Genomic DNA, 27,998 nt, shown 5'->3' with positions numbered 1-27,998 from the left:
TGTATTATCACTATCTGTCATATATTGAAAGTTGTCGAAATTTGGTGTTATTGAATCCGATTATCTTTTTGATTTGAAGAAATTCTTCGTCTCAGTTATATCCACAATCATGACAATAAGAAAAAATAACAAGCCTAAGGTCCAGAAGCAACAAAATGTATGTGAATATGACCTGTTGGAACAGTACAGTCCTCTCAAAATCGGAAAAATTATTCCTACTAAAACCGAGAAAAAATCAAATATCTTCAATACGTTTCGACCTAAGCTTGGAGAATGTTTGGATTATAATATTTCCGAAACTTTCGTTAAATGGAATGTTGGAGATACAAAAATCAATGTGAAACAAACAAAGGCTTCCTATGTACCAGCTCCACCAGAAGCTATAAAACCACAAAAAACTAAAAAAGTAGTTAGATCTCATAGCGGCCCACCACAGTGGAAATTCATAGATGAGATTTGGAGGGAAAAGCAGGACCAGTTACAAATCCAATCGAAACGTGAATTCAAGCAGTTTTCAAATCGGAGGAAGTGTACACATAAAAATCAAGGTGAGTATACGGCAAATAAAAAACGTTTCCAACTCAAACTCTGTATAATGCGCACACTACATTAGTATAAAAGTTGAAATAACTCATTCAAAAAAAATCCTGAAACCAAAATTACACCACTGATTACTCAACTTATATACATGTAATTTCTGTTGTATATATATATATATATATATATATATATATATATATATATATATATATATATATATATACAGTGTGACCCATTTTGAAATCATAAAAAAATATTCTCATGGCTATATCTGTTGATATAGGGTGTTTTTTGTGACTGTTAGCTGTGTGAGATTTCGAATTTTTGAGTTGTCATAACTTTGTTAATAATGAATATTTTTTCATGAAATTTTGGTCACACCTGTTTAGAGGCACTCTAAATCCAGTGGCGTAAAGATTTTTCTAATAAAAAAATCGATAATAAAAAATCCCGATTTTCGACTAAGAAAAAATATCGTAGTATGCCCTGAAACATTAATAAACCTTTCAATACTTGATATTTCAAAAAAAAATTTTAATCAGTTTACAAGTTCAAATTTTAGGGGGGTGTTTCCATTAAAAATGGGTACACTGTATTTTTTTTCGGGTTTTGTTCCGTGTTCTGTCGATTTTATCCTCATAAGGATTATTTTTACAACGTTTCGGCAAAGTATCATTTGCCATCTTCTGGTGATGTCTGGAGTTTTTCAACTAGACTGTCCAGTCTGTAAAACTTGAGTTGTTACATTTTGAAATGTTAAGGGTTATATTTATAGCTATTTGGTTATTTCTTCAAGTTGTATGTATGGAGCTGTTAAGGCCTGTTTTCAGGCGAAAAGTCGAAGATTTCGCTAGAAATCAAAATGATTATTCTCTAAAATACTGCCAAAATTTATTTAAAACATCCTGGAGATGCCTGAATAGTCATTCCAAAACAACAATGATATTCATATGAAATATGTTGACTTCGGTAGATGCCGAAATAAATCCAATCCATCTATGCTATCAATCAAAATGAACGGTTTCTGAAAATCTCCAAAATGAACAATTTTCATAATACATACCTCCTCTTGATTAGGTATGCAAATAATTACACGAACGAAATTACTCACTTTAAGTTGGATCAGAGATAACATTTGTATGAAAATATTTATTTTTTTGAATTGGTTTAACCATTTTAACTTTCATGTTGTTTCAGCTTCATCGATACACAATTGGATACTAGGAATGGTGGGACCAGAGTGGTTTCAAGAACTGTCACCTAAACAACTTAAAACTGCAGATCAATTAAAGTACTGCATGGCACAGGATTATAAGGATAATACCATAATTCAAACAAAAGAAAACATCGGAAGCCTGGGACTGGTTCCCAGACCCAAGTCAAAACATATTCTGTTAGCTTTAAATTTATGTTGTGGAATTGATGTAGAATTTTTACTGAGTTTATATCAATTGATAGATCCTAATAGAAGCGAGTATTCTATAAATGATAGATTGCTACTTTCAGCTGTTGTTCATTTGACAATGACGGAAACATTGAGAGAGCTACACATTAGAATACCATCACCACCTAGAAAAAAAATAGGTAGTTCTAAAGGTTTTGAAAAGCCTGAGAAGAAAAGGTATAAGTCTCCTTATTTGGTACCTTTCACATTCAAACCAGAACCTCCAAAATATTCAGGAGTTTATGAAAATAAACATTTTCAGTATCCCCAAAACCCCTACTTTTCATATATCGATGAATTGGTGAGTATATTATTATTGAAACGATTTTTGTCACCATTTAACAATATTTTCAGTATCAAGAGAAGCAGTTTACTGAGAATATTCTTTCTGTCAATGTTGCAGAGAAAGATTCAGGTATTCCATGTTTTTTGTTGATTGTTGGACTATTCATAAATCTATTTTGAGACAGAGACACAGAATATGTTCAAGTTGGGTGATTCAAATGTTTCATTATAACCTGTACAATGTGTTTGATTTTAGTGGGTTTCTAAGCTGTGAAATTTAAAAAAATGATGTTTTCGTGTTTTCATATTCACAAATGAAGCATTACTGATGTAATACCATACAGTATTGTTTCGACCCACCATAGGTATCATCAGTGGTGCTAGCCTGAACCACGAATGCAATATTGGACTAAGAAAATATGAGTTGAAGTAATGCTTCTAGCAGGACACGTTCTCCCAATTGAAGGGGTTTTATGAAGTTAGTTTATGATATGCTTCTGTAGGGAGTACTCGAAGTTGATATTAGTTGCTATTATGTGATGTACACAGTGATTACAACTCGAAGTGTTTGGTTGATAATCAGCAGAATACCATCCTCATAAAAAAATCATAAGAATATAAAAGGGTCATGGAAAAGTGCTACTTTTGTTATGATGTTTTCGGAGGAATTATTGAGATACTATTACTAATATAAGCAGGCAAGGAAAATTATGAGCATGGTTTTAGCTATAACTTTGTTCTGGTTGATATTAAAGACCCAGTAACTGAAAGCGTCTAGATAGAATAATTCTTAATTCTCGAAACTTGAGCCATATCTTCAGCTCGAATATCTCATTCCAGATATGGGTCTGATGTATCTGCAGAAAAATCTAATATAAAAACTTAGTCACTTTTTATTATTTCTTTCGCAGAGAAAATTGAATCCTTCAGTGTTTTCAAATGAAGTGCTTTGGGAGCTTTTCAAAAGAGAGATTGAACAGTATTTAAAAAATAATTATGGCAAGCCAAAAGATTATCGCTGCATCGGTTTTGGGTGTTCATTCGTTTTCTCAAAAATATATGAACTATTCATGAATATATATATATATATATATATATATATATATATATATATATATATTAAAATCGTACGTAGGTAATTCTTTTTTTATACCTTTACAGATGGCGACGAGTTAATAGAAGACATGAAGAATGCTCAAAAATTATACAATAAATTACCATATAGTACAGGGAATGTCTATCTTATGAGACCTACTATCAAACAAGTTTGTATTGACTTTCAAATTTACTCTAATAAACACAGTACAGTTAGCGAGGAATCCATCTTGCCACATCTTGCTGAATTGAAAGATACTTCAGAGATATGTACATGTGTGGAAGATCAAGAATATGATTGTAATTTATAACGACTATTAATATAGTTGATAATATGAACATGAAATTTTGTTACAGGTTGCGACTTCTTCGAAAACTGTGAATGTGAAGGAAAATGTGTCTGTAAAGGAAAATCCAAACTATTCGTTCGATCATTATGTAAGAGATGTAATGCCCAGAGACAACATAAAAATAGTAAAAATATAATTATTGGTTCTCATAGGACTATGAGCGATACTGTTGTGCCCATAATAGGAGGAACGTTTGTAGGAAAAGAGTGTAACTGTTTATTGATGTATAAAGAAAAATTAATGGCTATTGACGCGAGTAACAGATTCAAGTGTCAAAAGGTGAAATACATCCTAGGTGGAGTCATTATGACTCGACTAGGTCCGGTTTACCTAATATCGAGTATTTTTGTTGAGGCTGAATCAGAAGTGATCAGTGAATCAGATAATTCTTCATCATGTATCTGTAGAAGTAATGACAATAGGACGAAAAAGAGTGATAGTACGGAAGTAATTTCGAAAAAGTCTTCTGTTGGAGAAGAGAGTGTTGGAGTTTGCGAGTGCAAACAGCAATTAGAGTTATTTTTAAAACATAAATGTAATTGTGAACAATGCCAGGCCGCTATGCCAAACACAAAAACAATATTCATTAATCAAGGCATTAAACGAAATTATGATGGAGCAACTGTCAATATAATCGATAGTGTATACGATCAAAAATGCGATTGTCTAAATGCATACCTACACAGAATGCAAAAATGTGAAGATTACAAGTCTAGGGTGAAAGCACGTTATAAGATCAAGTCACAACCTAATAAGTATGTGATAACAGATGTTTTTATTACTCCATTGGGTCCCGTCTACTGTATTGGAGGTGTTCGAGTGCCCCTGAATGTGTTTGTGCTAAAGTAATGAGAGAAGTTGAGGAAGCCGCCGAAGCAGCAAAGCGTATGGCAAAATTGCCTCCGACTGGTAGAGTGAAATATGAAATATCCGGAGTCAAGCATGGATCACAAGAAAATACCTTTGTAATTTCGAGAGCTTTGCCTGTGAGGGATTGTTCATGTGAATCACTGTATAAATCCTATCAAAAAGCACATGAAAGTTGTTTGAACGCCTTCGAGGAATATCTGAAGAAAATAAAAGAGGAAATGGAAACATCTTCTGATAAATCTGAAGAAGCAGCTGTTGAAAGCACTGATAAGACTGATTTGAAAGAAGAGGAAATTCCGGTTGAGACGCAGGTTATAACGATACACACGATTACAACGACGATAACATACGTTACAGCAATTACTGTAATTTTTGAATCATTTTTGACTAATCTAACAGAACAATTTCCAATAACTTTCGATCCGGTACTCAATATGCTTAGACAAAAAGTGGATGGAAAATATGACATAGGTTTGGAATATCCAGAAAAACGGGATGTCACTACACTATTGAATAATACTTGGGTTTCTGAACCGGAATTAGACCTTGAAAAGGAAAATAAAGTAATAAAACGTTTTGTAATATTAGATGAAATCCCTTGTGATCAACGAAGCCAAACAGCGATTTTGAAAGTAAGCAAATCTATTTTATTTACTGAATATTTCTCATTGGAATTTATCTCACTATAAGTGGAAAGAGTTGAAACGCTCGGATCAGGTTTCTCTCAGAATCGTCAATGGAAAGGAGGGTTGAATGACACAAAATACCGATCAAAAATAATGAATCAGGATACCATTAGAAATAGAATTGAAAGACCTTCGAAATAATGTGTAAAAAAAAAACAAATAATTCATTTCAGTCCTCTCTTTCATTCGACTCTGTTGAATGTGTCTGAATATTTTTGATATACAATCGATGTATCGATTGTGTGGGTATATATGACTGGTGCTGTTGAAAAATTTAAATTTTTCAATTTTTAATTAAAAACATTTTGAAAGAAAATTTTTACTTGTAATATGTGGGTGAAAAGTAAGTATAGTCTATCAAATTGCCTAAAAAATATACAGGGTTCTATTTAAAATTCTCAACTAATTCCTTATGATGCCCTGTTTGGAACCTTTAGTGTAGTAATGAATATTACAGTTTAATCTTCCTCTTGAAGATGATCACTTGGTGATCGAAACACGTGTCGAGGTGTTAAAAATAACGATTTGGTGTTGGGAAAGAACTCCAGTAATATTCATTAACTAATTTCTGGTTAAACCGAAATATGATTGTTTGTTCATTATAAATATGGGCTCCCATGAACAATACCTTAGTTCCGAATTTTAATTTTCTAACTTCAAAAATTACTAAATGGCGTTCAGTTCAATGATTTCATTATCATTCAATTTGAATAAACGTTTTTAAATTTGGATTTCACAAAAAATATCTTATTCTACAGAAGATGTTAGCGAGCATGGCAGAGGATGGATTTCCTTTAGCTAGACTTCCAGAATGTTATAAATTACCACATTTTAAATTGTGGATGGAATTAAGATGTGGAAGAAGATGGTCCCAGAGAGATAGAGGTAAATTTATTTGTATTTTTTCTATTCAGCTCTTCAATTGACATTGAATTATCATGATGAATGTCAATAACAAATAACAATAGTTGTATGTCTCTAGGGCTTTCAGGCCACCAGATGTGGCTCTCAAGCATCTGGGGAGTGTGGGTCAGAAGCCTCCGTAGGTTTCCGGCTGGCCTAGAAACTCCAAACTGTCCTAGAAGCCTCATACGATTTCACGGTCCGCTGATTTCGAAATCGGAATCGATCCGTAGTCATCATGATAAGAGGTGCAATCACGATATTCGTGATATATCGATAAGAAGTTAATGCATGACAAGTTGATGCTATTTGTTAGGTTTTTGGCAGATAGCGGACTATGTGGTATATACCAGAAGGGGTGTTACCGTGATGTGTGGGGTGGATTGGATTGTTGTATGATGTGTGGACGAACATTTTTGGGGGAGCTTGAAAGTTAAACATCATTGGTTTGCTGCCGCCATTATTGCCCATAAATAAATCTTATTGGATGAGTGAGATGTGATTATTAATTTAATTATTTACAAGTTTACATATTTGAAAACTTTATGAGGTACGGAGGGGAAGACCACTATATTATTTATGAAAATTTGATTCATGTCAACATTTGATTGAACATTAAAACATTAAAAAAAACGTACCTATTCTAAGTTTTGAAGAAAAGAGAAATTAAACTTTCTATGTTTTTACCACTTTTATTTGTAACTAACGTTACTGCAGTTCCGTCCTATACGGACATTTTAAAACTTATACTTAGATATGCCATCTTTTTTACAAAAATGAGGGTTTATGGAAGATCAAGGCACGGGAAATTTAGTTAAAATTAAGAGAATTGAAAAACTGTTGGCAATAACACTGTACTTGTTCATTAAGAGATATAAATAACATTGGGGTTATTAATAGCAGGGTTGATTTCAAAAATTTCAAGTAAATTAAGTGAAGTGCCTTTTTGGCAAACGTGTAAAATATCCAAATCAGAATCAATATCAAAACTGTGGTTGTAATTGAGAATGTGACTAGAGAACGAACTTTTAGTGTAATTATCATCTAATTGTAGATTTCTGAAATTGTCAGTTAGTTCAACATGTTGAAGAACTCTTGTTTTAATTTTCGTACCACTTTGTCCGACATACTGAGCAGAACAATTTGGAAATTCTGTAAACGCCTGATTTATGGGAGATTGGTACTTTATCTTTAGTATTGCCTTCCAAATATGGCTCGTGTCCCCAAATGTGACCAAGCGAGGAATGTTGATGAAAAGATGATATACTGAATATCGAATTTTCAGTCCTTTAAAATTGCGAGATCCTAAAAAAAATAGTCCTTACACATTAGTTGTGTAATTTTTTCAGTATATTGTCTTTTCAATAACATTTTCCACAAGGTCAGTTTAAGAGGAAAAAAATTATACATCTGATGTGGAAGGGGTGTTTTGAGTATGTTTCCGTTATTTTGAAGTAGGTACTGAAAATGCAGAGTTCAGTATATCATCTCTTCATTAACATTTTCCACCGAGTCGTATTCGGTGACACAAGTCAGTTTAAGAAAGAAACAATTATAACATACTAGTACTATGTTGCTGTATCGCTGCTGTTCCAATGTTTTGACAGAATCAGAATCAAAGAACTTAGGCGTGCGTAGCGTTAAAGAACAGTGCTTTCTAAAAAATTCTCTACAGCGCCATCTAGTGGCGAGTTATAGAAAAATTGATAGCCTAGAAACCTTCTCTATGGAAAATTACTTATACATGTCAAGTTTCAACACGATCGGTTGAGCGATGTAGAAGTTTATCACTTACCAACCAACCAACGAACATCCATTTATTTCGATTAAATTGGTACACTCGACCACCCTGTAGATTTCTATGGGTTGAACAAAGCCTGCAAAAACGGTAACTAATCTTTTATCAAGTTTTTCGCAAACTGTAGGTTTTCGGCTAAAATGAATAATCTGAAAGTGCCGAGTTTGTACATTCTATGCAGTTCTTGCTCAGCAATTAAACTGGAAATATTGTGCTTTAACATGGAACGCCATCACTTACCATTGGCTGAGATGAATAGAGCTGTAGGGCTTCTTCAAGGTGGCATGCGACAAAATGATGTAGCTCTTCGTTTGGGGGTCTCCCAAAGTGTTATCAGTCGATTGTGGCGGCGTTTCCGTGAAACTGGCAGTCCAGCCGAACAACATCCAGGACGAGGACGCGCTACAACTGCAGTTCAAGACAGATTTTTGGTCTTAACCGCAAGAAGACAACCGACAATCACAGCACCTGAGTTGGTTAACGTGTTGCAGCAGACGCACCAGGTAACCATTGGTCGTGATTCTGTCAGAAATCGACTGCATGAAGCAGATCTCCACAACAGAAGGCCACTTAGATGTCCACCTTTGTCGAGAGGCAATCGCGGTAGAAGATTAGAGTGGTGCCAAGAACATCAAAATTGGGATGCAAATGATTGGGCCACAGTTTTGTTTACAGACGAATCCAGATTTGGATTTCATCCAGATTCTCGTCGAGTAAGACTGTGGAGACGACCTGGAAATAATGAACGTTTGAGACACGTCCAGGAAGTCCACACATACAGAGGTGGTACAGTAATGCTATGGGGCGGAATCATGATCGGCGGCAGAACCGATCTTGTTTTTCCAAATCGCTCCCTCACAACTCGACAGTACCTCGACACCATTCTTCAACCTATCGTCCGTCCGTTTGCTGGTGCTGTTGGTGAAAATTCCACCTAATGCACGATAATGCTCGTCCACATGTCGCGCGTCTAGTGACTGACTGGCTCACCAACGAAGGAGTTGATGTATTGCAATGGCCAGCACAATCACCGGACCTGAATTCCATCGAGCATGTGTCATGCTTCAACGAAGAATTACTCCGCATATGGGAAACATTCACACAACGTTTCAATTGAGAGAGCTTTTAATCGCTGAATGGGCAAATGTACCTCAACAAGACATTGACAATCTCATTTTGTCGATGCACGATAGATGTAGGGCCGTAATAAACTAGCGTGGAGGCCATACTTTGTACTGATTCCAATTTTTTTTGTATTACGATTTTTTATCGGGGTGCCAAAGAAGAGCCATATTTTTTTTTAGTTTTGCTTGTATGCGCACTCAGTATTTCTGACCATTTAATAAATTTTGTTGTGAGTTTTTGGTAAGTTACATTCGTTTAATAATCACCCGTCGACTTTTTTTTCCCTAAAGCGATCTAAAAAAAATTATTGCCATTTTTAAAAATATCTCTAGACTTTTCAGATGTGTGTATATATATATATATATATATATATATATATATATATATATATATATATATATATATATATATATATATTTATATTATACATCTTATTATATTTATATTATACATCTAACGTGACTTGGAATCTCCCCACTTTTTATTTTTATTTTCTTTTTTCATTTCTTTATTTTTATTTATTCAATTGTTCTATTTTTACTTGTATTTTATTTCACTATTATTTCATTTCAGGTTTATTTTGGTTAATATAATTGTTTGTTTGAAGGTGATCGACAATGTTTCGTGATGAATTTCACTAGTTCGGACTTCCATTGTCTACTATATAAAATGATTTGAAATCCCTGAAACAAGTAAAAAAGAATAATTAAAAAAGAATAGTTGAAAATAACAATTATATTAAGCAACAATAAACCTGAAATGAAATGATAGTGAAACAACCTACTAGTAAAAATATAATAATTGAATAAATAAAAATTAAAGGAATGCAAAAAAGAAAATAATAAAAATAAAGTGTCGAGATTCCAAGTCACGTTAGTTCACGACGTTTCGATTGTTGGTATCTACAATCGTCTTCGGGTGATGACTGGACTGATTCCTCCGAGAGATGACTATTTTATAGGTCGTTGAAATACTTTCACTTTCTCTACTTTCCATTTTCCGCTTCACTGATTCCGTGAGGGATGACCGTTTTGGCGGGAGTTGGTCATTCTTCGTTTGATGATGGGTTTCCATATGTTTCGTATATCTACGCTGGCCTGGCTGAATACGTTGTTGGACAACATGTATGCGGCTTCCTTAAATTTTCTCCTGAACCAATGTTCCTCTTTGTGCAAGATCTCAGCTTGGGACCACTCGATGTTGTGTTGATGGGTCCAAACATGGTCTGCTATTCCTGATTTGCTGGTTTCTCCTCGCTGTGTGTGCTTCTTGTGCTCGGCAATGCGAACATTCAATGGCCTCTTAGTTTCACCAATATAGGATTTTCCGCACTCACAGGGTATCCGGTAAATGCAATTCTTGGAATCGCAGTCCGCGTTTGGGGGCCTGGTTTTCGTGAGGCTGCTACGGATAGTGTTACTGGATCTGAAACAGGTTCTAATGTTGTACTTGGAACCAATTCTTCTTATCCTCTCCGATAATCCTCTGATTTAGGGAAGTGCAAGCACTGGTTGTGACGGCTTCTCTTCCTTGCGAGGCTCCTGCTGTCTTTTAGCCAAAGTCTTTTCTACCATCGCTTTGGAGTATCCATTCCGCTGAAGATCATTTTTGATGATGTCTAGTTCCTTCTCGAGACCTTCCTTTGTATTACAGAGCCCAAAAGCACGGTCTAATAGAGTCTTGATGATTCCTCTTTTTGTCGATTGATGGTGGTTGGATTCGTGGTTCAGATACTGTCCCGTATGAGTGGGTTTTCGGTATACAGATGTTTCCCACCAAAACGTCTAAGAATGGCAATTCATTGTGGATTTCCTTCTCCATTGTGAAAGTGATGGAAGGTCTCACGCTGTTGATGTGTTTCAGAAAGGCGTCTAGTTCAGTATTCCCATGGTTCCATATTATGAAGGTGTCGTCAACATATCTCAACCAGACTCGAGGTTTCTTGTGGGCTTCTTCGATGGCCAGAGTTTCAAACCACTCCATATATATGTTGGCTATGACTGGTGAAAGTGGCGATCCCATTGGCAGTCCCTCATCTTGTGTAAAGAATTCGTCCTTCAGTTGGAAATAACAGTTTCGTACACAGCATCCTAGTAATTCCATAATTACTTCTATAGGTAGATTCGTTCTCTCTTTCAGGTTCCCGTCTTCGGATAGCTTTCTCTGTATGATTTGGAGTGCTTCTTCGACCGGAACGTTGGTGTAAAGGCTTTCCACGTCGAAACTAATTAGTAGATCTTCCTGTGTCACCTCAATTGACCCAAGTAGTTCGACAAAATGCCTTGAATTCTTCACCAAAGACGATGTTTTTCCTTGTAATGGTTGTATTAAGGGAAGTAAAAATCTAGACAAGTTTTGAGTAGCCGAATCTCTGGAGCTGATGATCGGTCTAAGCGGAACGTCCTTCTTGTGGATTTTGGGTAGACCATACAAGTGAGGGGGCTTACTGTGGTGCGGTGTTAGCCATGATCTTTCCTTGTCCGAAAAATAGACTTGGTGTTTTTTCAAAATCTGGTACAACTTCCTTTCGATTGATGCCGTAGGGTCCCGTACGATATTTGTGTATCGTCCCTTCTGCAGAACCTCTTCGATCTTCTGTTCGTAGAGAACGGTATCCATTACCACAGTAGCGTTTCCTTTATCTGCAGGTAGGATCTTAATGGTGTTGTCTCTACGTAGGCCGTTCAGAGCTCTACGTTCTTCCTTGCTGATGTTAGATGTTGGAACTGGTTCTCGATCCAACTGTTCTCTAATTTTCCATCTGAACTCTTCTGCCTCGGTCTGGTCAATGAGGGAACTGGTGGATTCCACTGCAGTAATTATCTCCAAAGTGGGCACAGATGTTGGCGTAAACAATATAATTGTTATTTTCAACTATTCTTTTTTAATTATTCTTTTTTACTTGTTTCAGGGATTTCAAATCATTTTATATAGTAGACAATGGAAGTCCGAACTAGTGAAATTCAATATAATTGTTATTTTCAGCTATTCATTTTCAATTCTTCTTTTTTAGTTGTTTCAGGGATTTCAAATAATTTTATATAGTAGACAATGGAAGTCCGAACTAGTGAAATTCATAATGTGGAAGGGGTTTTCATTTTTTGTATAATCCCAGTATTTTGAAAGACTGAAAATTCAGAGTTCAGTATATCATCTCTTCATTAACATTTTCCACTGAGTCGTATTCGGGGTCACGAGTCACTTGGAGCAGGAATAAATTTTACATCTAATGTGGAAGGGGTGTTTCTTTTAATATAATCCCAGTATTTTGAAAGACTAAAATTTCAGAGTTCAGTACCTATATCATCTCTTCAATAACATTCTCCACTAGGTTATATTTTGGACGCGAGCCAGTTCAAGAAGGAAAAAATTGTGAATCTAATGTGGAAGGGTGTTTTTTATGACCCCACCGTTTTGAAGGACTGAAAATTCATTGTTCAGTATATATTTACTCTGATAACAGTTTTCGCTCGGAGTTCATTTTTCTATGACACCGATATGAAAATAAACTATTCAATACATCATTCTTCTGAAGACTTTTTCACTTGGTCATAAATTTCACCAGTTGTGATCTAAATATTTTATTGTAAATAAATGCTAGTGTATCGAAAGAATATATAGAACTGCAAGGAATTGACTCACCAATTGCACATTAAGAAAATGATAACCTTTTCTATTGGCCTGTAAATGTTCGGGACGTTATTCGCCATTCAAAAAAAAATCATCAATAAAATAGAATGTATATTTCACCTGGGTACTATTAATGATCCTAATAATCCCTGGGAAGTTATACTCTTTATAAAACTTTCTTCTAATATCATTCAGTTTGTGCAAAGTTGCACAAACTGAATGATATTAAAAATTTCGGGATTATTCCAATTAATCCAATTGCATAAAATCTTAAAGCTATCAATTCCTGAAATTCAAAACAACGATAATAATTAGTATCAGCTATATTACTATTTCTTCATTACCATTTATCTCTATAGCTACATATAGGTTATCTAGATAGTTATTCGTTTTTGTTATTCTAAAAAAGGACTAGGTAATACTTCGATCAAATTGAATAAAGTATACGAGAAAATATTTTTTGTTTAATTTCTACCTAGACTTTTTATTTCTTACGACCGGTTTCGGTTTATTAAACCATTTTCAAGTAAACCGATGCAGATTGACAAATAAATCCTTAAATATGCACTGATATGGTCAACGTCCTTTAGGTACCTGAAATAACAAAAATGTTATCTGAATTATCAATACCTTATCGGAGATACCAGAACAATCATCGATTTTACTGACATACTTGTGGATTGCTCCAAATACCAATGGATCCTAAACTGGTTGTCAAAACTCACAAATTCAAAAGGGGAGAGCTGCATAGCTCTAGTTGGTCATTGAGAGTTTTAAAATCCCCCATTCCTCCTCCCGGGTTGAGTGCCCTAAGTTGAAATCTTCCCCACACGGTTACTGTGTGCAGAACATCCCATCTCGTCCAACTTACTGATGGGCACTTCAGCAAGATTGACATCTGACCACTTTCAGTCGAAAGTCAGCCTTTAGGTGCTTTCACTTTCTAGTATGTTTTCTTTTAACGCGACTTTCCTGAGTTTTTGCATGGTATACCCAAAAACTAAACGGAGACGAGTATCTTTATGTCGCGAGCAAGTGTTGTTTCCCAGTAAATCTGAAAATGAAGTGAATTTGAATCTGGTTAAGAAGTTTTTATACTTACCGGAGCTGCCTGATAGCGACTCACGGGGGTAGTCTCTGTTTCTGATTTGTTAGCCTCTTGTGTTTGTCCCTCTCTCGGAATCTGGGGTCATCCCTGTTTAGTGCATTGTGTAGATCGCTTAGCGCTGGATTGTCGTGCGCTTGATTTCTGTCAAACGTATCTTCTGCGTGTTGTCTCATATACACTGTGTCCGTAAAGTATGGAACAAATTCATTTTTAGCTAAACAGGTCATTTTAAGAAATAATCCTGAAACACGTCGATTTTTGATGTTAATTTACCGTATTTTAAAATAATAATCTAATATACAGGGTGAATTACGTTCGAGTAATGACGTCACTGTCATTTTTTTTTAATGGAACACCCCCATTTTGTCTCAATTTTCGGATTACTCTAGGTGAGCTGATTCCAAAAATGTATCACATGTTGATTCCAATTGGTACAGGGTGGACAACAATACAGTAGTTGTGTGTAGAATATGATGGAATACATTACTTTATATTAAATGTTCGAACTGCAGCCCTTGCTGTATTTGACAGTAACCCAAACGGTGTAAAAATTCTTGTTGAACCTTGTGTATGGTTTCTTGCGTAATATTGTTTATTTCTGTTCGAATTTTTACTTGTACATCTTCAATATTTGCTGGTTTCGTTTTATAAATAACATTCTTCAGATGACCCCACAGAAAATAATCCAAAAGATTTAAATCTGGTGACCTCGCTGGCCATTCAGTGGGTGCACGTCTACCAATCCACCTGTTCGGAAAAATTTCATCTACATACCTTCTAACATCTACAGCATAATGTGGAGGTACCACAATGTGGAGGTGCCATCCTGTTGAAACCATAAACTTTCATCAAAACCTCTAGGATTACGTCTGCTGGGAAATAAATTACGTAAAGTAGGTACGAGATACCCCCTTAAAAACTCAAGGTACTTTGCCCCGTTTAAATTACCTTCGATAAAGTAGGGTCCAATGATTCGATTTCGTACAATTCCAGCCCAAACATTTACCATTTGAGGGTATTGTGTATGATGCTAACGCATCCAGTGGGGGTTTTCTTCTGCCCAGTATCTACAATTCTGACGGTTAACCTCACCATTTAACGTGAAAGTGGACTCATCAGAAAAAATAATGTTTTGTATCAAGAGAGGGTCTCGGTAACATTTATCCATCATTTCTTCGCAAAATTGGAGTCGTCTATCGGGATCATCTTCGTTTAATTCTTGCACAAGTTTGATTTTATAAAGATGCCATTTTTCAAGCTTCAATAGTTTGTGTACCGTTGTTTTGCCAACACCGATTTCGCGACTAACTTTACGAACAGAAGTGTGCGCATCTTCTTCAAAACTCAGTAAAACATCTGATGCTGTATCAGCATTTGCAGGGGGACGACCTGATTTGCGTACATTTGCAACCGTACCAGTTTCTCGAAATTTCGTTTCCAGCTTACTGACTGTTGAACGCGTTATAGGTCTTTCTGGATATTTATCATTAAACAAATTGCACACTTCCATCTGAGTTCGCGATCTGTCTCCATAACCAATCATCATAAGTATTTCAATTCTTTGTTTTACACTTAACTCCATTTCTACTTCCAATTAAATCTAAGCAATCATTCGAATATTCACGAATACCAAAAATATTGTAGTACTAAACTGTCACTGAACATCAATAAATTACTAAACAAATAATGATATTTCACAAAAAACTAGACGACTATGTTTTTTATAAATGTAGATAAGAAATAATTTCTTTCATATTCTGTCTGCTAGACCACAAGTACCAAACATGTTTGAAAACAGCTCATTTTTATTACTCTAAACATGTAGCAAACTACGGGGTGTTACATTTAAACCAATTGCCGCTAGACAATAAGTATTTTTGATAATATTGTTAATTTACCTATTAAAGAATGTTACGCGTTACTTTATTAGAACACATAAAACTACTGTATTTTTGTCCACCCTGTACCAATTGGAATCAACATGTGATACATTTTTGGAATCAGCTCAGCTAGAGTAATCCGAAAATTGAGACAAAATGGGGTGTTCCATTTAAAAAAAATGACGGTGACGTCATTACTCGAACGTAATTCAACCTGTATATTAGATTATTATTTTAAAATACGGTAAATTAACATCAAAAATTGACGTGTTTCAGGATTATTTCTTAAAATGACCTGTTTAGCTAAAAATGAATTTGTTCCATACTTTACGGACACAGTATATGCGTCTACGTAGTGTATGTTCAGATCTAGATCCCGGAATGTGTACCTATTCGGTACATATCTTGAAGCGTTCACAGCACGCGTTCATAAACGACTGGGTCTTCTGTAAGTCGCTGCGCACTGGCCACAGGCAGTGCAGGATTATCGGTAATATTTTGATCTTTTCAACAGTAGCTTCACTTTCAATCCCATGTTGCTTTTTCGACCTATTATTGGTAAAATGTTTTATCGTGCAGATCGCGCCATTCCTATTATCTGCCGTACGTGAGACCTGACGTTAATGTTTTGTCTAGGTTGACTCTCAGGTATCTAGCTTCGTTGGTCCACGGAATGTCTTGTTCGTTGAAGGTGACGTTTTGGGGTGTACCATCCTCCGGGTGAACAGTATTGCCTGACTCTTGTCAGGGTTTATACTGATCTTCCACAGGTTGGCCCATTTCTCTAATATATATGCCTGTTGCTGCAAGTATCTAGTGACGTGCGCTTGGCTTGTTGATCTCGCCAGCAGAGCTGTGTCATCCGCGTAGAGTGCCAACTTGTTAAAGTTGTTCTCCGGCTTGGGCACGTCTGCTGTGTATACCGAGAAGTGTGGCGAAAGGACTGCACCTTGTGGGACCACTGCTTCCAGTAATTGCATGGTTGACAGTTCTTGTCCTACTCTGCAGCGGCATCGCCTGTCAGAAAAGACTCGATTAATCTTACCATTTGTTTCATGTAGCCAAAGTTGCATATTTTGGCCAGAAATCCGTCATGCCAAACTCTGTCGAACGCCTGGAAGACGTCTAAGAAAATTGCTTCGGTGTTGTATCCTTTGCCAAGGTTAAAGCCTCAGGACTTGCAACTCTGTCGAGTATTCTAATCTGAAACCGAACTGTTCATTTGGTAGGATTCCTAGTTCGTTAGTTTGGTTCTCTAGTCTTTTCAGGACGAGACGTTCTGCCACTTTGCTCAAGGAAGGAGTTAAGCTGATTGGCCTGTGGTTATCTGGAAATAGGTGGGTCTTCTTTGGATTCGGGATGTGGATAACCGTTGCCTCCTTGAACGGGTACAGGAAGTGCTGCAGTCTAAGTATAGCATTTATGATGCTAGCTCGGTTTGTTATTTGGTCTGAGCCTGGGGCTTTCCGAGTAGCTAGACATCTTACGATATCTTTCACTTCCTCGGGAGATGTTGGTGCCAGGGGTTACGCGTTGTCCCTTCTTTGTCTTCTGAGTCTACGTACCGTCGTTTCTACCTGTGTTTCTTCTACTATTCTTCTTCTTCCCGCGCCGCGGGAGGCGCAGCGCTCCCCTGGCATGTCTATCCTATATAGGTTTCATCCTGGGATACGGTAGATCTTTTCACTCCTCATCCTTGTCTCCTGTAGTGCCATGACATTTATGTCTAGTCGTGACAGAAGTTCCAGTAGCTCGTTTCTCCTTTCTGTGAAACCGTTGATGTTTCACAATCCTATCATTAGCAATTCTGGAATCCGTGCAGGCATTAACGGTGCCCAGGTGCTTGTAGTAATGCAGCTAATACCGCTTTCGCGAGCCTCTGCTGTTTAGTCGAAAAATTTCCTAATTTTTTTGTTTGTTGTTACATGAGCATTTATTGATTACATTATGTTACAATATTTTTTTTTTGGGAAAATAAATAACCCCTTCAATTCAAAAAGTTACAATATTATTGCGAAATGAATAATAATTTGTTAATAAACGGATGTAATTTCTGCAGGAGTTCTTTGATCTGGTGCAAAATTTTTTGTGCAAGGCATTGAACACCGAATAAATTCTAATTGAATTGTCCTGCTTCAACTATTCTTCGACTGAACTCATTGTATTTATAGTGGGAGTATTTTCTTGAAAAAAATATATGTTTTCATGAATATATGCTGAGTTTTGAAAAATTTGGTTAACAGAAATGTTTCCAGTCATATAATCAGCAATTTTTTCAGATTTTGTAGGTATTAACATCTCATTCAAATTCATCTTCCATAAATATTTTTTGTAACCTACATATAATCTGTGATTTGAAAATTCTGGGGCTTTTGCCAAAAACACGAACTTTGGGATTTTCACATCGTAGAGGTTTTTTATTTCAGTCTGAGGGGTGTTTGATGTTTTCTTTGTTATTTGAGGGGTATTCATCGTTAATGCTGTTGTTTTTACTGTGGTAGTGGTACGTCGGCTATCAAAAGAATTATTTTTTAAGGACAAAACACAAGCACTACAGGAAAATCCTTAAGGCACTCTCACAGCGGTGCCTTGCGAAAGTAGCGATTCAATGTCCCGGGGACATCAAATTCAGGTCGACACACTCCATTATCCATGTAGTCTCGGCAGAATGGATGTCTTCTTTGAACCAGCAATATAGTTATATCAGGTTTCTCGATAGACAAGAAACCGGTGAAACTAACATACTAACATTTGGAACTGGAAATATTATTTCGAAAACTGAAGGCTTTTTCAGCATTAGGCAACATTTTCGCAGATGCTCGAGAAAAAACCATTTAATATATGTTTTTTTCCCATTTACCCTGAATCGTGAGAGCGTTTCCAGCGATCACACATCTTGGTCCTTGAATCAAACTCAGAGTATCTGAATTCAGTGTACCATCCACTGGGAACTACCCATAGTCGATTCCAAATCTACGAGAGAATTGTTGTTATCGATTTATCCATATCGATATAGATACTGCAAGTGGTGAAGTATGGAAAAAATATGAAACATTTTGAAACAATACTGAATTCTCAAGTCATTGTTCATTTTCTTATATATGATCCTTGTGAGTATGTAAAAAAATCATAGAGCAATTAGCCGCAAGGTTACAAAGAACTTTCGAAGAGTCGGTGCTTCGACAAATCAAACTTTTAACGTTTTGTTAAAATTTTTGCTTTTCGATATATTGATGGACACATATATTTTTTCAGAAAATGTAAATATCGTTTTGTGTATTTTGTATCATGGAGTTGGATTTCGCATGATTGTCGGATTCTGATCAATACTGGACAATTGATTCTTAGGTATTTATCTGTTTTACATTTGGAATATAGACGTTCTTCTTTGAAATGGATCATCAATACTTAATCTTGTTCTAACAATGGGATCTTGCACGTTGTTTTCCAAAATACGGCATTTCTCTGAAGCTTTTTCTTCAAATGGGTGGAGTGTGCAGTTATCCGGAAGCGCGAAGTTCTCCGGGAAGTAATATGTGTTTTCTGGGAACGGGCAGTCTTCTTTTCCGAACTTCCTGGTTTCGTGCCAAATACCTATGAGTATGTGCGGAAAAATATCGTGTTATTTTGGATAATAGGGTATAGATAGATGATGGAATTCAAAGAATTTAGGCCTTACAATAGGTACGTGTATTGATTCATTTGGTAATGACTAAAGTGACTTGCGTTCCTAAAAATTGGTAATTTGTGGGTCTATTCTTAAAATTTGGAACTAGATTTTGATATTTTCATTGAATATGTCGCCATCTTCTGTAGATCAGTAGTAGATACGTAGCGTTCAATTTAGAAAACATAATGCCATTTTCAATATTATGAAGTTTAGTAAATTCTGACAGTCTAAGGTCAATCGTAATAGTTTTCCTTAAAAACTAAGGTAGTTATCGACATTTCTTATTGTATCAGTAATTGTTACCCGAAATCTTTCCAACTTCTCTTGGTTCGCACTGAAGATTCTAATGGTTTTGTTATAATGGTTTATTAATGTTTTAGGCAAGGAAATTTGAAGATTGGTTTCATGAATAATTTTTTCCAAGACTTTAATAGCGTCATTATAACGTTCGTCGTCATCAGAGTCAAGGTTGCCAAATAGCCATTTGTTTACTTTACCAACTATATTCATTAGCCGTCTTTTAATGCGAGTATTGAATGAGGGTAACATATTATCACATATTAGTTACATCAACTTTGAAAATACTTTTTTCGATTGATTCAAAATTTTTATTCAAATTTTGTATCTGGTCGATAATTATTGTGACGAATTGAGGAATTAACTGTCTTAAACAAATTTATTTTTAACAATACTTCACCATCACAACTAATTTATATACACCACTTAGCAACTAACGCTTAATTTATCTTCACTGTTTGTTAACCGCTCGATTCGCTTTCTAGATACAGACTCACTAACTGACTGCCGCTCGGGACGGAAAGCGGCCTTTTCATATCGTCAACAAACGCTTCAGATTTCTCTAGGGGTTTCGACATTAATCTATACCTTTCGCGGTAGTTCGCGATGAGTCATGTGTTTGCTGGCTGAGATATCGGTCAGGGCAGGCTTCAAATTCGTTAAATTGTTCCAAGGTCCAAATAGTGTAAAAAGGTATGGTTAGTGTATATGAGTCTAGCGTTTCCTAGCTGTATTGGGAGGATGATATTGTCTAGGTTGGTAACGTCTATGTCATCCTTACAATATATCAGTTGAACAACCAGGCAAAGAAGAAACTTCATCTTCTTGATTGTCCTGTAACAATATTAGTTCTTTAATATTTCTTGGTTTTCTAGGTAAACTTTTATATGTTCCGAATTGTGTAATTAATTTTTTTATCAGTTTCCTGATCGAGGGTTAACTTTTTGAATTATGTTAAATTTTTATTTCGGGGTTTAGTTTCCATATAAACTGTTTCGACCCATATAATGTGTGGCATTTGAACTTCTTTCATTTGCTTCAGTTCTTTTTTTGCAGTTGTTCGATTTGCTGTTTGGATATTTAACTTCTTTGTGGTTTTGAACATAGTTCGATATAATAATTTTGTTATACTATGTATAGAGTTATATAGCATATTTTACCAATTGGTCTGGGGTGGAGTTTTTATTTTCTTCTCTCAAACAACGAAAATGTTCAATTAGGGTAGAATAAAAACGTTCTACTGTGGAATTTGAGTTGCCATTCTTCGCTGTGGTTAAATGAAGTTGAATACGGTAAAGAGAGCAGACATTTTCTAAATCTTGATTTTTAAACTCCGTACAGCTGTCACTTGTGATTTTTAGGGATAACCCATGATGAGTTACAAAACTTAAGGGACTGTTTAAAAAAATGTTTAAAATCTGTTTTTCCGTTAACCTGCTGTCGCACCCCTACGAACGACAACCCTCAGAAGTCGCAACTTGTGCGAGCTAAGGATTAACGGGATAACACGGGATAACACGGGATATTTCTGTTGCCGACTTTAAAGGGTATGCGTGACCGTATCGGAAGAAAGCATCGATAATGGTCAAGTGAATATGGTTAGATATCGTCGATGTGAATATGTTTGAATGGTTTGGATGCATTGGGGGTCAAATTGAATTTAATGGCTGGAGGATCCCTGTGATATTTGTTTTTCAGACATGTTTCACAATTGTTGATATAATTCTCTCTCTCTCTCTCTCTCTCTCTCTCTATATATATATATATATATATATATATATATATATATATATATATATATATATATATATATATATATATATATATATATAAGTGAAACAATATTTGGGTATGCAGCAGGCTAAAACTTAGTGTACTCTTATAACACAGATTCCAAGCTTTCGACAATCTTTATTATCATCATCAGGGATAATAAGGATAAAAGACAGTCATATTTATCAAATAATGATTCAAAAACATCTTACAGTCTATGTGAGGTTATATGGCAGGTAGAATGAAATATGGACGTAACATATATGAAAAATTACTATGGTGAAACTCAGGACGCTACAGAGGAGCAATATATTAGATTTAATGATATATCATTGTATTATCAAGTTAAAAACCACCTGTTCCTTGAAGAGGAAACCACGTGCATGATTCAAAAAGACATATGACATGTAATCCAATCCAGCATGCGCTGTATCAGCCAATTACGGGGCTCAAAATGGAATTGACATTCGACATCAACAAAATTTTTCGATCTGTGAGATTTGATCTGTGACGATTTTGAGCCCCGATTTTGAGACAATATGCTACCCAATGCATATTCAGTGTCATTGGTAAAGAGTTCGAAATCTTTTTCGAAGTCTGAGTAAGCTAACACAGGTTCTGAAATTACATGTTACAAAACATTCTTTGAATTCCTTGGTATGTTAGACTTTATTGCCCTTTTTTAGGCAAGAAGTCATAGGTTTGGCAATTTTAGCGAAATCTTTTTTGAATTTCCGATAGTATCCAAGAAAAGATTTGATTCTTTCTGAGTTCGAGGTATGGGAATTTTTTTTATCTTTTCAATTTTGATAGGATTCGGTTTTATCTCATCTTTTGTGACTATATGGCCCAGAAATTCTACTTCTTTGCGTAGAAATTTGCATTTATCTAGTTGAATTTTTAATTTATCTTCCTTTAGTTTTGTGAGAACCAATTTTGAATTTTGAATATGTTCTTAAAGGCCGGTACTGAAAATTATGATACCGTCCATATAGACCATGCAGATTTTATGTTGTAAGTCTTTCAGGACTTCATCCTTTGAAAGGTAGAGAAGGCATTTTCTAACCCAAAGCACAACCTCAAGTACTCGAAGTGCCAGTTATATACGGTGAAAGTTGTCTTTTCGATAGAGTATTTACACATTAGAATTTGGTGGAAACCGCTAGCAAGGTCTAGCTTGGTAAAATATTGAGCTCTACCACGTTTGTCTAGTATATCCGCGATATTCGGGATCGGATATTGGTCGCCAATATTTTTTCGTTAACCTCTTGGTAGTCGACAACTAAACGCCATTTTTGTTTACCTTATGCGTCTAACTTTTTTGATACTATCCAAATTGGTGATGACCACGGGCTACAGGATGGTCTTATGGTGTTTTTGTCAAGTATATCTTTTATCTGTTATTGTACCGCATTTCTGTTAACATACGGATATCTATAAAACTTTGTATGTACGAAAATTTCGTCGTTTGTTCTAATTATGTGTTTGACTTTCGAGGTAAATGTCAGTTTGCTACCCGGTTTGAAAAATATGTCAGCATATTCTCTGCAGAGCTTTATAATAGCGGATTTTTCTTCTGAGTTCATGTGATCAGTGCGAATGAAATCCAGTATTTCATCCTTTTGTATGTGTGTGTCTAACTGTTGTGGTGGGCAGAGAAACCTTCGAATTTATATGTTTCGAATTTTTGGGATTCGAAAGGGATTGCCTTAATATTGTTGTTTAATGTCATCGTAATGAATTGATCTGTAAGGGTTTGAATTTCAATAGGTGCTTGTCCATTTTTTGCTGAAGTTTAAGTTCGTGGTATAACAAGTTTTCTCAAATAACTTCTTTCGTTCAAAATATTCCTTTTTGAAATATTAACCAGTAAATTTTTTATAATTTTTTCTTCAGGACTTACTGAGAAACTGAAACTACTGTCGTTACTTTCTCTATATTTGAAAGGAATTTCTACATGTTCCTCAATCAAAATCGGTTATTTGTGAGATCAATATTAAGATTCAATATTACTGGAGTTTTTTTCCAACACCAAATCGTTATTTTCAACATCTCGACACGTGTTTCGATCACCAAGTGATCATCTTCAAAGAGATCATCTCTTTGTTCTTGGTCATTATCAAGTGCTATATTTTCATTACGTTTTGGGTATTTCGATATTGAAATCGTAGAAATTTTGATATTAATTATGTTGGTACTCAGATGGGAAATATAAATTTTCATTAGGATAGAAGGGGTCTGACATAAATTGATTTTCATATTCGTCATATTCATCGAAACAAATCCATTCATGCCAAAATTATCGAAATCGGACGACCGTCCGAAGTCTCAATATGGGCAATTCGAATTCATCATTAGTTTTTTTCTATCTCAATGTTCATGAACCGAAAGTGTTTATTTTTTGATGCATCGTAAAGATCCGAAACTTGATCATTCATATATCTGTCACAATCATCGGCGATAAATGGTGCTGATTTATCCCCTCGTCGATAATTGTAATTCACTAAATGACAACTGAAAAGAATCATACTTTTTCTTATAACAACGACATAACAGACGCGCGATCATGTTTTTTCTTAAATGATGTATTTTGAGACACCTTGTACACATTGAAGGATCGCATGTTAAGACATTAGGGTCGCGTTAAACTGTCATGTTCTTTCATAAATAATGTATTTTTGTCACACGTACACATTGACGTTATGTTTTTGTCTTAAATGATGTATTTTGATACAACCTGCACGCATTGAGGGGTCGCAGTTGAAACGTTAGGGTCGGGTTAAATGTATTTTTGCCACACCTTGTACACATTGACGTTATGTTTTTCCTCAAATGATGTATTTTGTCACACCATGTACATATTGACTTTATGTTTATTCTTTTACGTTAGCAGCCATGTTTTTTCTTCAACGCTGCACACACCCTGTATACCTCGATGGCATCTATGTTTTTTCTTTTACGTTGGCAGCCATGTTTTTTTCTTTAACGCTGCACACAACCTGTATATTCTACTCAATTTCTACTACTTCATCATTATTAGTATATCCTTATTTTTATAATTCAACCACGCTGTTACCTTTCAACTGAATCTCTCCGATACTTATTCTATCCTGTTATGCATCGATTACGTCACACATGTCTGTTTCCCACTCACTAACATCTCTCTGAAATACTTATTTCTAATACATATAACTACAGGAAATATGTTTTATTATTCATATACATATTTGAACACCGTTTATTACGATTCCTTTTTTTTGTTTAATCATAATTGCAGTTCTTTCAAACGTACTATGTACTTTCGACTCGGGACGAGAACCAATTCGAAGAGCGATTCAATGACCAAATCGAGGCCGATTCTATTTCTATCAACAGTTGGCAATTACTTCCTATCCCACGTTGATGTCGAGGCTAACGAGACTGACCGAAAATTTTTCATTTCAATTTCCATGAAATTTGCAGTCACCGATGGTCACTGGGACCACGTAACTGGTGCGCTTGGTTTGAATAGGTGAGTGAATAGGTGGTCTGTCTCGTTGAAGTGAGAACAATTTTAATTTCCCGCTGTGCACACAGTAGCTTCTGATTGCTCAACTGGGTAATGACGAAAAGTGGAGGAGTGGGGATGCTCTGTAGAGGCGCAGTTACTACTGAAGTGAAAAATATACTAGATATACAACAGACAAGAATGTGGTGACTGTTCAGCAGCTTAAACGGGCCAGACAGGCAAAAATTTCAACATAAGGTATCGTAAGCATGTGTTATCAGATAAAAAATCAGCTATGGAGTGGAGGTGTTCAGTGGAGACGCAGTTACTACTGTCTTCCGTCTCCCTTCGAAAGAAAGTATTTCATCAAACAATCATGTATTCAATAGACTTTGGGACCTATTTTTGACCCGGGAATATCAGAAATCGTGTGCGAATATTATTGAAAACGTGTCGCTATTATTTTTGATCGCTCCAATACAATATACCATGTATACAGACCATCTCAGTTGCATATAAAAACGTTAGGATTTTTGTATTATTGTTGCCATAAAGTTTGATATTTATTTTACGCTTATTCATTTGTACGTGGTTTTGAATGTATTTTTATCATACTCATGAATTGTAAATTGAAAATTGATCAGATATTTTTTAATTTGTGATTATTCTACGAATTAGCAAATGTAGAAGTTGAAGTCAAATTCTGCACAAACACTGATTGCCAGTACAAGATAATTACTTTTCCAGACATTTAACTGAATAATTAGTCTTTATCTTACGGAAAATATATTCTCATAATTCGGTGTCAGCAAGAGTGATCAATGGATTTTATGTATTCTCCAAATTTTTTGTTTTTGTGATTTATGCAGTGAAAATTTTCACTTTCAACTAAAATAAAAATACTTGACGATATTATATTTGAGTAGGAGTTACCAGGTCATCAGGTGGATGTGATATCGGACATATTCTTTTGTATCTAAGCAATATGTGTATCAACTACTTTGAACCCTTGTGGCACTATAAAATCAATACTTACCATTAACAATGAAAGTGTCTTTTGGAAAAGTTTATTATATATTTTTGAATATAATAAAGATACTTCAAACTTTTATAAAATATACTCCACAACTATGAAATATTTATTCAGCTTGTTAGATCGAGGAATGCAAAAGTGATCTAATACAAACAATGTATAACGACTCCAAAAAGAATAATTAAATAATTGTGTAATAATTATGATCGTTTCATTCAACAGAAGATTGGTTCATTATATCTGAAATGATTATTCAGTAACGGGAAAACAATCCTTCACAAGAACTTTGCAGAAAATTGATTGAAAGTATTTATGCACATAACGGGCAAATCATATTTGTCTTTGGCTTGTTTAACAACGAATAATGAATGGATGTTGCTAATAATATTTAGCAGTCAGGGTTTGAACTCTTCAAAATTACAATATTGTAATAAACAGTAAATCATCAGTAAACGACCGAGACTTCAATAGGCACTGATTGTAAACTTATACAATCCTTCTAATTTTTAGAATACCATAGGAAATAAGAAAAATCAGGCCAATCACACTTTCCATGCTTTTTATCCTTCCATTTGTCCAAGTTCAACAATTTCAGAAGAAATTATTCAAAACAGGTTACAGAAGCTAACTTATTATTCATATTGTTTGAATGGTGTGGCAAACGAATATTGATTGATCCGTAAATAAATTTGAGAGGATTTTATGCGATGGGTCAAAAATAGAGTATATCTACAATAAACACACATTTTTTTCCCACACGAAAAGCTAAAAAACATGTGGAAATATTAACGGGTCAAAAATGAAATAATGAATACCGGGCAACAATCGACGTCTTCATCACTTCTCGTTCTGAATAGTCGATGACGAAAAGAATATACTCCTTGAACAATTTGTAATCAAAAAGAATAGATTCACTGAATTATTGGAATAGTTTCTCAAAAATTCCGTGCACCTCCATGTAATGATTTCGTTTAGAATCAAGATGCATGCGCTCGTTCGACCAATATGAATATTTACGTCTTTTTTTCCGCATGAAACCAATAACGGAGCACTTTTTTTCTACAGTCGTACTCATTTTGTCTTTCGTTATGGTCAGACGAGAGTTCAGTTTCCATTTCATGAACGGTGTCCAAATAAGTTTGTCTTCTCTTCCATGCTCTTGATGATAATTTGAATCGTTGTCTGCGGCATTGCCGCTGTCAGCAGTGTTCATAGCACGAATGAATCGAGGTTATTTTTGTTCAAAACATGTCGCCGTCTTGCTCAAGTGCCAATAAGGTTATACCTATTGGTAATTGGTCTCATACCTACTGTAGTGGCTACGTCTTTGTGAAATTACTTTCACAACAAGACCAAATAATTTTTCTTCTCTGAACTTCTGGAAACTCTGCATTTTGCATTTTTAAAAACATTTCTTTGAAGATATCGACATATGTGATATTATTACTTTTTCGTTATTATTATGTTGAACAAAAACACTTCAGTTTCATCTAGATAAAAAAAATGAGATGAGGTGTTTTTGAGAATGTTGTTTATTGAGATATTCAAATGTTTTGCTTTCATTGACTAATAAATGTTTATTTGTTTAGAAGACTATGAGAATTTGTCCAAGTTCCTTTCTAAACATACCTTGGTATGCTACCACGATATACCAACTCCAAAATTAAATTTTAGTAGGAGTCGTGCTGAAGGTTTGACATGGAATGACGCCAAATTTTGCAGAAAACTTGTGAGTATACTGAATTACGATAGTAATACTCAACTTCATACTTTTTTTCCAGGTGAAAGAAAAGTGTTATTCATTCCATAGGCAACTCAAACAGCAAATGATAAATTCTGCAAGAGAGTTTTTTCCATTGACTTTCTCTTACGAATTCCCTACTCCCACGTTCAGAGATTGTTATTTTGCATATCTACCTGGGAAAGAAGACGATTTGTTTGTTGGATGATTTTGATCTATATTCTGTTTTTCACTTTTTTAGAATTTGATTAAAGCAGATCCCATAGCTGTAATTTGTATTCAG

At 35.3% G+C, this 27,998-nt stretch overlaps 1 protein-coding gene across 1 annotated transcript; it reads left to right on the top strand.

Moving 5' to 3' along the window:
* On the top strand, positions 1-27,993 carry LOC111514555 (uncharacterized). Its single transcript, XM_074170462.1, is given in 9 exon segments — positions 1-548; positions 1,738-2,285; positions 2,339-2,399; positions 3,431-3,664; positions 3,722-4,537; positions 4,540-5,216; positions 6,029-6,155; positions 27,564-27,703; positions 27,756-27,993. Coding segments are annotated over 9 exon segments (3,210 nt in total). The 5' UTR covers positions 1-109; the 3' UTR covers positions 27,924-27,993.
* The last annotated feature ends 5 nt before the right edge of the window (positions 27,994-27,998 follow it).

Source organism: Leptinotarsa decemlineata, unplaced genomic scaffold, assembly GCF_025532065.1.
Source record: "Leptinotarsa decemlineata unplaced genomic scaffold, Ldec_3_MD MMD2_P_RNA_scaffold_9, whole genome shotgun sequence".
Classification (NCBI taxonomy): domain Eukaryota; kingdom Metazoa; phylum Arthropoda; class Insecta; order Coleoptera; family Chrysomelidae; genus Leptinotarsa; species Leptinotarsa decemlineata.
This window is presented reverse-complemented; position numbering and strand designations above follow the sequence as displayed.